Source organism: Clupea harengus, chromosome 9 (genome assembly GCF_900700415.2).
Source record: "Clupea harengus chromosome 9, Ch_v2.0.2, whole genome shotgun sequence".
In the NCBI taxonomy this organism is placed as follows: Eukaryota; Metazoa; Chordata; class Actinopteri; order Clupeiformes; family Clupeidae; genus Clupea; species Clupea harengus.
The window spans coordinates 23,231,282-23,240,994 of NC_045160.1; the positions used below are offsets into that span (position 1 = coordinate 23,231,282).

Below are 9,713 nucleotides of genomic sequence, written 5' to 3' on the forward strand. Positions count from 1 at the left end.
CACACACAGATAAACACATGAACACATCTGAACACACACAGATAAACTCATGAACACATCTGAACATGCACAGGTAAACACATGAACACATCTGAACATGCACAGATAAACACATGAACACATCTGAACATGCACAGATAAACACATGAACACATCTGAACATGCACAGGTAAACACATGAACACATCTGAACATGCACAGATAAACACATGAACACATATGAACACACACAGATAAACACATGAACACATCTGAACATGCACAGGTAAACACATGAACACATCTGAACATGCACAGGTAAACACATGAACACATCTGAACACGCACAGATAAACACATAAACACATATGAACATGCACAGGTAAACACATGAACACATATTGTATGAACATGCACAGATAAACACATGAACACACCTGAACATGCACAGATAAACACATGAACACATCTGAACATGCACAGGTAAACACATGAACACATCTGAACATGCACAGATAAACACATGAACACATCTGAACATGCACAGATAAACACATGAACACATCTGAACATGCACAGGTAAACACATGAACACATCTGAACATGCACAGATAAACACATGAACACATCTGAACATGCACAGATAAACACATGAACACATCTGAACATGCACAGGTAAACACATGAACACATCTGAACATGCACAGATAAACACATGAACACATCTGAACATGCACAGGTAAACACATAAACACATATGAACATGCACAGATAAACACATGAACACATATTGTATGAACATGCACAGATAAACACATGAACACATATGAACACACACAGATAAACACATAAACACATATGAACACACACAGATAAACTCATGAACACATCTGAACATGCACAGATAAACACATGAACACATATTGTATGAACACACACAGGTAAACACATGAACACATCTGAACATGCACAGGTAAACACATGAACACATCTGAACACGCACAGATAAACACATAAACACATATGAACACACACAGGTAAACACATGAACACATCTGAACATGCACAGGTAAACACATGAACACATCTGAACATGCACAGATAAACACATGAACGCAGGCAAAATGAAGATAGTAAAAATTATCACATGCAGAACATCAGCTGGAATGTAGGCTGTAAATAATCCACTCTGTTAGTGGTTTCTTCATTTGCTTACAAAATGAGTGTCTATGAAGTGGGTTACAATGTGAGGCACATTGTAAGCAGATGGTTTGGCTTCGGTTTATCTCTGATAAACAACCAGATATGTAAACGTAACACAATCGTTATTAATGGTGTGGTTTAAATGGTTCGGGGAAATCTTTGCTAACCAGCCAGATGCCTCAAACACAGACTGTTGTTAATGGCATGGTTTAAACAAACAACAAAAAAATCACTCTAAAATTTGGGGAAATCTTTGATAATTCTTTGAAATGACCGTTAATAAAATGTTTCTTTTAAACAGTTTGGGGAAATCTCTGATAATTCTTTGAAATGACCGTTATTAAAATGTTTTTTTTAAACAGTTTGGGGAAATCTCTGATAATTCTTCGAAATGACCGTTATTAAAAGGTTTCTTTTAAACAGTTTGGGGAAATCTCTGATAATTCTTCGAAATGACCGTTATTAAAAGGTTTCTTTTAAACAGTTTGGGGAAATCTCTGATAACCCTTCAGATCCATCAGTCGCAGCTGGCAAAGCGAATAACGCCACAACAGGCGAACGCTCTACCATTCATTTCAGTGGGAAATAAGAGGGAGGGAAAATGACATTAAGAAAAGAATGACATGAACACATCTGAACATGCACAGGTAGACACATGAACACATCTGAACACGCACAGATAAACACATAAACACATATGAACACACACAGGTAAACACATGAACACATCTGAACATGCACAGGTAAACACATGAACACATCTGAACATGCACAGATAAACACATGAACGCAGGCAAAATGAAGATAGTAAAAATTATCACATGCAGAACATCAGCTGGAATGTAGGCTGTAAATAATCCACTCTGTTAGTGGTTTCTTCATTTGCTTACAAAATGAGTGTCTATGAAGTGGGTTACAATGTGAGGCACATTGTAAGCAGATGGTTTGGCTTCGGTTTATCTCTGATAAACAACCAGATATGTAAACGTAACACAATCGTTATTAATGGTGTGGTTTAAATGGTTCGGGGAAATCTTTGCTAACCAGCCAGATGCCTCAAACACAGACTGTTGTTAATGGCATGGTTTAAACAAACAACAAAAAAATCACTCTAAAATTTGGGGAAATCTTTGATAATTCTTTGAAATGACCGTTAATAAAATGTTTCTTTTAAACAGTTTGGGGAAATCTCTGATAATTCTTTGAAATGACCGTTATTAAAATGTTTTTTTTAAACAGTTTGGGGAAATCTCTGATAATTCTTCGAAATGACCGTTATTAAAAGGTTTCTTTTAAACAGTTTGGGGAAATCTCTGATAATTCTTCGAAATGACCGTTATTAAAAGGTTTCTTTTAAACAGTTTGGGGAAATCTCTGATAACCCTTCAGATCCATCAGTCGCAGCTGGCAAAGCGAATAACGCCACAACAGGCGAACGCTCTACCATTCATTTCAGTGGGAAATAAGAGGGAGGGAAAATGACATTAAGAAAAGAATGACAGGGGGCATTGCGACCATTTTTAAAAGAGCACTGCATGAGATCGGGACAGACGTGTCAGGGTTGGAGTTGGGTCGATATCTTCACAAGTGCTAGGAGCAGAAGAGGCACTAAAAAAACAGGCTGAATAAAGAAGAAAATAAAGAATAAAAAAAAAGAAGAAAATAAAACTGGTGCTTACGCAACCACACAGCAAACAAATAAAATGGAATGAAAGTCATTCAGCAATGGAAAGGCCGTCAATGCCATTTTTACCTCAAGCAGAGAGCTTTCATTTATCTCGAGCTCTCATTGACTGAATGAATGAGTTTCATGGACAATACTTACTTTTGCTCTTCTGCAAGAGAATAACCTGCGGTTTAGAAGGGGGGAAAAGCGGGGCGCAGGATATTCATTCTGAGGTACTGAATCAATAATTTGGTAAATCCTTTATCTTGACCTGACACCTTGACAGTGCATGTCATATGCACACAGTTTCACAATGGTGGTGTACAAAAGGTGGTGTATAGTCGCCTCATTTTGGAAATGTAGTCTATACAGAGGATGTTCGAGTACACATGGACACAAACACCTACACTCACAAACACAACACCCACCCAATGCACACACACACACACACACACACACACGCACACACACACGCACACACGCACACACACACACAGACATACACACACGCACACACGCACACACACACACACACACACACACAAGAGCGTATGGACGATATTTAAACAGTGAACCCTGACCCAGTCATTATGGCTAATGCATCTAATGCTGCTAATTGAGCCTAGCCATATGACACAACACGGCTCTTCAACAAATATAACATCTTCAACTGTTCCATCGAGAAAGAGTACCTGTGCTAATGTACCTCAACTAGTACAGTGAAGTGTTTACAACACCTCCAAGGTCAAGGGTCAGACACTCAGGGAGCACGCATACCGATATAAATGTACAAATGTTAATGAAAAAATATACATCGAAAATGAATAACTGAATCAATACAGTACACATTACAGAGTTTCTGCAGTAGTGGTGGAAGCTGTTAGCGATTAGCAATCTTTTCCCAACATTAGCATGGAATAACCTCTCTGGCAGCGTGCTGATAACAATGATTCATTTCCTCTCTTCTGCTACTACGCAGGGACTCCTGTGTTATTCGTGGTGCCCTGGATTGTTATGAGATACTTATATGAAAACACCAGGTGAGCCTTCCACTGTTTAAATTGGACGTAGTATATGTCTGAGCCTGATTCGATTGGGCGTAATGTGATTACACACGCTGTTATGTTTCCGTGTCATGTTGTCCGTGTAACTAACCCACGTTCAACTTCATAATTTGGGCCAGGTGCTGGGAAATCAATGAAAACATGTCGTACTGGTGGATCATTCGGACGCCTATCCTTCTGGCTATTTTGGTGAGTGAGTGAGACGGAGTCTGGAGGATTAGAGAAGAGAGTGTGTTCTTTGTGTGACAAGTCTGCACATACATGTATGTTAAGGTCTGCATAGAAATGTGTCTGTGTGTGTGTGTGTCTGTGAGTGTGTGTGTGCATGGAGTGAACGTGTGAGTTATTAGAGAAGAGAGTGTGTTCTTTGTGTGATAAGTCTGCATTTCTTTTTCGGTTCAGAGTAGTAAGTATGTGTGTGCACGTACATGTATATTTAAGTCTGTATAGTAATGTGGGTGTGTGTGTGCTTGCATGTGTGCATGTGTGTCTGTGTGAGTGCATGGAGTGAAAGTGTGAGTATAGATTTAGATCTTCTTGTAATATTCTGCTGTGTGTGTGCACGCGTGTATATGAGCATTCATGAGAGTGTGTGTTTATGTGTGTATGTGTGTATTCATGGATTGACCTTTGAATGTACAAATGTAAAAATGAATATACAAACAGCACCAGGGACTTTGCCACAGCTGTCATGGATTGAAAAGTCACAGAAATGACTGAAAAAGTGTGTATGTTTGTGTGTGTGTGTGTGTGTGTGTGTGTGTGTGTGTGTGTGTGTGTGTGTGTGTGTGTGTGTGTGTCGGCCTGTCTGTGTGTATTGTTTCAGCCTTCTCTCTGAGTGAGTGTGACAGCAGCCTAAACAGGACATATCCTGTGACTAAGAGTGAGGGTGTGTGTGTGTGGTATGTGTGCGTTTGTGAGTGTGTGTGCGTACATGTGTGTGTTTGAGTGCAAACATGAGTCTGTTTGTCTGTGTGCAGGTGTGTTATTGTGTTCAGTGGGTGCATGCATTTATATGTGCGTGTGTGTGTGTGTGTGTGTGTTTGTGTGCGTGCGTGCGTGTGTGAGTTGTCTGCGTAACTCTCCCTCATCGATCACTCAGACAAAAGTGAAGGCATGACTCATGCTAATGTGTGTGTGTGTCTGTGTGTGTGTGTGTGTGTGTGTGTGTGTGTGTGTGTGTGTGTGTGTGTGTGTGTGTGTGTGTGTGTGTGTGTGTGTGTGTGTGTGTGTGTGTGTGTGCGTGTGTGTGTATGTGCGTGTGTGTGTGTGCGTGCGTGTGTGTGTGTGTGTGTGTGTGTGTGTGAGAGAGAGAGATGGGCTTGTGCTCTTAACCATGGCTTCTGTTGAACCATTAAACTAGTGCCTCCAGGGGATATAAAGCTTAGTATCTATCAGACTCAGACAATGTGGACTTTATCCTGCCGGCCCATCATGCGTCTGATGAGTCAACTCTCAAACGTCAACGTCTCCTCCTTTCTCTTCTCTCATCTCTCCCTTCCCCTCTACTTTTTGTGCTTTCTTTCTTTTCTCTATCTCTCTCTTCCCCTCTACTTTTTGTGCTTTCTTTCTTTTCTCTATCTCTCTCTCTCTGACACAGGTCAACTTCTTCATATTCATAAGGATCATCCTAATTCTGTGCTTTTCCCCTGTTTTTTCTATCTCTCTCTCTGACAGGTCAACTTCTTCATATTCATAAGGATCATCCTAATTCTCATCTCCAAATTGAAAGCCCACCAAATGAGGTACACCGATTACAAGTTCAGGTAAGAGGACCTCTGCTTCTTTATGTTCACACACACACACACACACACACACACACACACAGGTAAGAGGAACTCTGCGCTCTCTCAGTCTCTGTTTCTTTGACTTCTTTGCCACATCTATGAACTAGCTGTCAGGAAAATCCAGTTCCAGAATTACAATTAGACAAATCCAGACACAGTTAATCTACCAGAGCCTGACCAGCATATCTCTGCCTTACAGGAGAGTCTCCTCTTCTGCATTTAGAACTCCTGTTCATCACTCAGGGCTACGATGATTAATGCATTTCCTCAAATGTTAACGGCTTTCACCCACGTCTTTTGGAACTCCCACGGAAAGTCTTATTTTTGTGCAAATGTTCAAATGTTCATTTCAAGCCAAATATGAAGTCAATGATAGCAGTGTATAAAATATAGAAATATAAAATAGCGGGTGAAATGGGAGGCTTTTATGTTCCCGTGGAGTTGCAGAGAGCTTTTATTTTTATCCTCTGACTCCTAATCCCATGGGCCTCCAGGGTAGGAGGTATTTGAGGAAGTCATCCCCATCAACTGTGCCTAATCTTTAGATGCAAACGTGGCCCTGAGTGTGTCCCTACCACACAAGGCTCCAAGTGGGTCCCGACCACAGGAGGCCCTGAGTGGGTTCCTACCACAGGAGGCCCTCTGATAAGAGGCAGATGGCAGGAAAGAAGCGCTGGTAGATAGAGAAGCAAGTCAGAAAAAGAAAGACATCAAAAAGGAAATGCTGAAAGAGACGGAAAGAAAAAAAGGACAAAAACAGAGCGCAGTGGAAAGAAGGATAGAGCTTCCCTAGGTTGCAATGGTCATTGATATTCACTGGCGCCAGTAGATGTTTTATCAGAGGAAATTATACAGATTTGTCATGAATTGGTAGCAAGTGACCAGAATGAGCAATGCTGGAAATCTATTCTCCACTATTCAAATGAAGTATTGATGTTAAATAGCTAGATTTATATAAGTGTCTGTCATTTGGAAAGAACGATAACACAGAGGAAATGTGCGTAAATCCCTTAATGACATTTGTCGTACAGGCCTATTTTCAACATTCAGTCTCGAAGGGCTTACATATGTACCTTTATCATTTTCATAGACTCCTGTGAAAGCATTTCATTCATAACATTCTAATACAGTCGTGCAGGGTAATCAATATTCAATCATAACATCATCTCGTTTCTCTCTTCTGGGAGTGTACTGACTATATTTTTTTATTTATATAAAACAATTTAATTCTTTTTGTTATATTTTCATTTTTGGTAAGAATTGAGTGAATTGAGCTGGATTATTATTATGTGTATTTCACTGCAGCACTGCTTCATGGGTCTGTGTATTGGTTGTATTGTATTGGTGCAGAGGTTTACTGCAGGGTGTCTGCACCTGTACTGCAGGGAGTCTGCACCTGTAACCCGCATTGTGTAGTAGACAAGCACAGCCCCGCACCCGATTCAAACTCGCCACCGGGGGCACTGCACGCTAAAACCCATGGGCACAGTACCGTTTGTCTGCTTTAAGTCCACTATAAATCTTGCCAGTTTAGGTTGGCTACCATAAGGTCTTTATCCAGATGTATTTTAGGTTGGCTACTGTAAGTCCTCTATAAATCATGACTCATGACTTTGTTTCTACCGACAGTATATATATATGTATGTGGGAGGTAGGCTGAGGTTGGTGGTGAAGAGAGAAAACACACGACGCAGGAGATGGTGGCTTTCTTACAAAAATAGCTATATTTATTAACCAGGGTAATTAGAAACCCCAAAACATATATACAAAATGAACAAACAGCGAGAAAACTAGGCACAAATCTGTAGCCACGCATCTAGCTTACAGCTTTGTCTATGTGCCGGTCTCTTTGCTCTCCAGCCTGTCCAAATCTCTCTCCTCACTAAACAATGAGGCACCCTTTTAATAAGGCAGCCCATGGAAGGGATGCTGTACGTTTATTCTGAGTCTGACTGATGCCTCTCGGTCCTGTAGGTTGGCCAAGTCCACTCTAAATCTGGTTTTGAGGTTGTCTTTCCTCATATTCACTGTAAGTTATCTCCTGCGAGTCTTCTCTGAGTAAGGCTATGGGGATGTCTTTAGCTAGGTGCGTGTTCTTCAGAAGGGATGCTGTGCGTGTTATTCTGAGTGTGTGTGATGCCTCTCGGTCCTGTAGGTTGGCCAAGTCCACTCTGACCCTCATCCCACTGCTGGGCATCCATGAGGTGGTGTTCGCCATCATGGCAGAGGAGCAGACCGAGGGAACACTCAGGAACATCAACCTGTTCTTCGAGCTCTTCTTCAACTCCTTTCAGGTAGAAGGATTAAGGCCAAAATGAATTAGCCTGTGTGTAGATGTGTGTGCTTGTGTGTGTGTGTGTGTGCACGTGCATGTGTGATTGTCTTTGTGTGTACGTGGATGCAATTTCCTCACAAACCATGACAGAAGTGTAAAATAAGAATGCCTTCTTTCTATGTTTCTCTCCTTAAAGGGTTTTCTTGTGGCCATCCTGTACTGCTTTGTAAACAAAGAGGTAAGTGAACCATGCAATGAACGACGACAGCGAAAAGCATCTGTCATATATATGTTCACACAAAAGGTCGAACACACATACACATTCATAGAAACACTTAAGAGACACACACACACAGACCCCCCCCCCCCCCCCCCCCCCCCCCCCACTTACACAAGTGCACACACAACACCCACACATGCACAGGAACACTCACACAAACACACACACATCCACACACAGAGAAAGAGAGATTGCTGCTGTCTTACTCTTTCCAGTGTGACAGAAATTGACCATCCCAGGTCCTCCTCTAGTCTTCCTCTGTTCACCCTGTCACCGCTGCTGCTGCTACTCCCTGCATCTCCCCGCAAGGTCATGCCAATGTCAGACAGAACCACAGGGATGGGAATGGATCTGAATCGGAATGTGCCTCAGAGGGACAGCACTGGCCTGCAGCTGCAATAATCCACTGCTGTTATTAGCTCTAGCTCTCTGGCTCCTGCAGCTCTCCTGCTGCAGATAAGACTGAGGGTTTCACAGAAATGACACACATGTTCTCATCGGAAATGCAAACCCTGAGAAAGTGTGCTGAAGTCTTCATATGTAATCTCCATTGATGACAAATGGAGATGAGTGTGGTCATGGTCTGTTTTCTAGAGGTTGATGTCTTGATGTTGTTGTTGGGGTCTGCGGGAAAGTAACAACTCAAAACTTTTCTCCACACAGTGCTTGTCTTATCGAAAGTTATCAAAGCTTTTGTTTTAAACTGGTCATGGTTTATGTTAGGAATAATCTCCGGAACTTAATTAATTATGGCATGGTGGCTTTTTGTCTCAGAGAAGGGTGGCTATGGAACATTAAAAGACGTATAACATTTCACATATCCATGACAGAAATACTTATAAAAATCACATATCCAATTCTGATAGAAGATTCTACAAAACGCATCTCATGTTTTCGACTCCTCCCCTTTTCTTTGCAGGTCCAATCAGAGATCAAGAAGAAGTGGCAGCGATGGCGGCTCGGCATCAGCGTGCTGGACGACCTGCGCAACACGTCCAGCCACACCCCTCAAGGCGGCGCCATCACCGGGCACCTCTGCCACCACAACCCCCGCTGCCAGCCAGAGTGCGCCCAGGGCTCCGGCACCGACCCCCAGCCCCTCGCCAACCAACCCTCCCAGCTCAACAACCACCACCACCACCCGGGTGCCAAGAAAGGGAAGGCTTACTGCTACATCTCTGCCCGCAAGCAGGCGATGAACGGCCTGGATGGGCACGTGACGGACGATGGAGGAGGAGGAGGAGGGGGAGGAGGAGGAGGAGGAGGGGGGGGAGGGGGAGGAGGGGACGGGGCGGTGAGGTACTCGGAGAGTTACTGCTGACCTCATACCTGGCCTTACCCCACACCACACCTGGACAGCAGGTGACCCTGGAACAGATTTATGCCAACTTTTACCACAGGAGTTTATGTGAAAATGAATGAGAGAGCTACACACACACACACACACACACACACACAC

The 9,713-nt window shown here is 42.5% G+C and overlaps 1 protein-coding gene across 1 annotated transcript in view; it reads left to right on the forward strand.

Annotated features, from left to right (window-relative positions):
* gipr (gastric inhibitory polypeptide receptor) overlaps positions 1-9,497 on the forward strand; it is a gene marked incomplete at its 3' end in the record, with an annotated part of 51,176 nt that extends 41,679 nt beyond the window's left edge. The window contains exons 9-14 of the mRNA XM_042708634.1: positions 3,828-3,888; positions 4,032-4,101; positions 5,590-5,678; positions 7,855-7,993; positions 8,171-8,212; positions 9,174-9,497. Of these exons, the coding sequence (XP_042564568.1) occupies positions 3,828-3,888; positions 4,032-4,101; positions 5,590-5,678; positions 7,855-7,993; positions 8,171-8,212; positions 9,174-9,497 (725 nt within the window). The remainder of the gene's footprint in view (positions 1-3,827; positions 3,889-4,031; positions 4,102-5,589; positions 5,679-7,854; positions 7,994-8,170; positions 8,213-9,173) is intronic.
* Between the last annotated feature and the right edge of the window lie 216 nt (positions 9,498-9,713).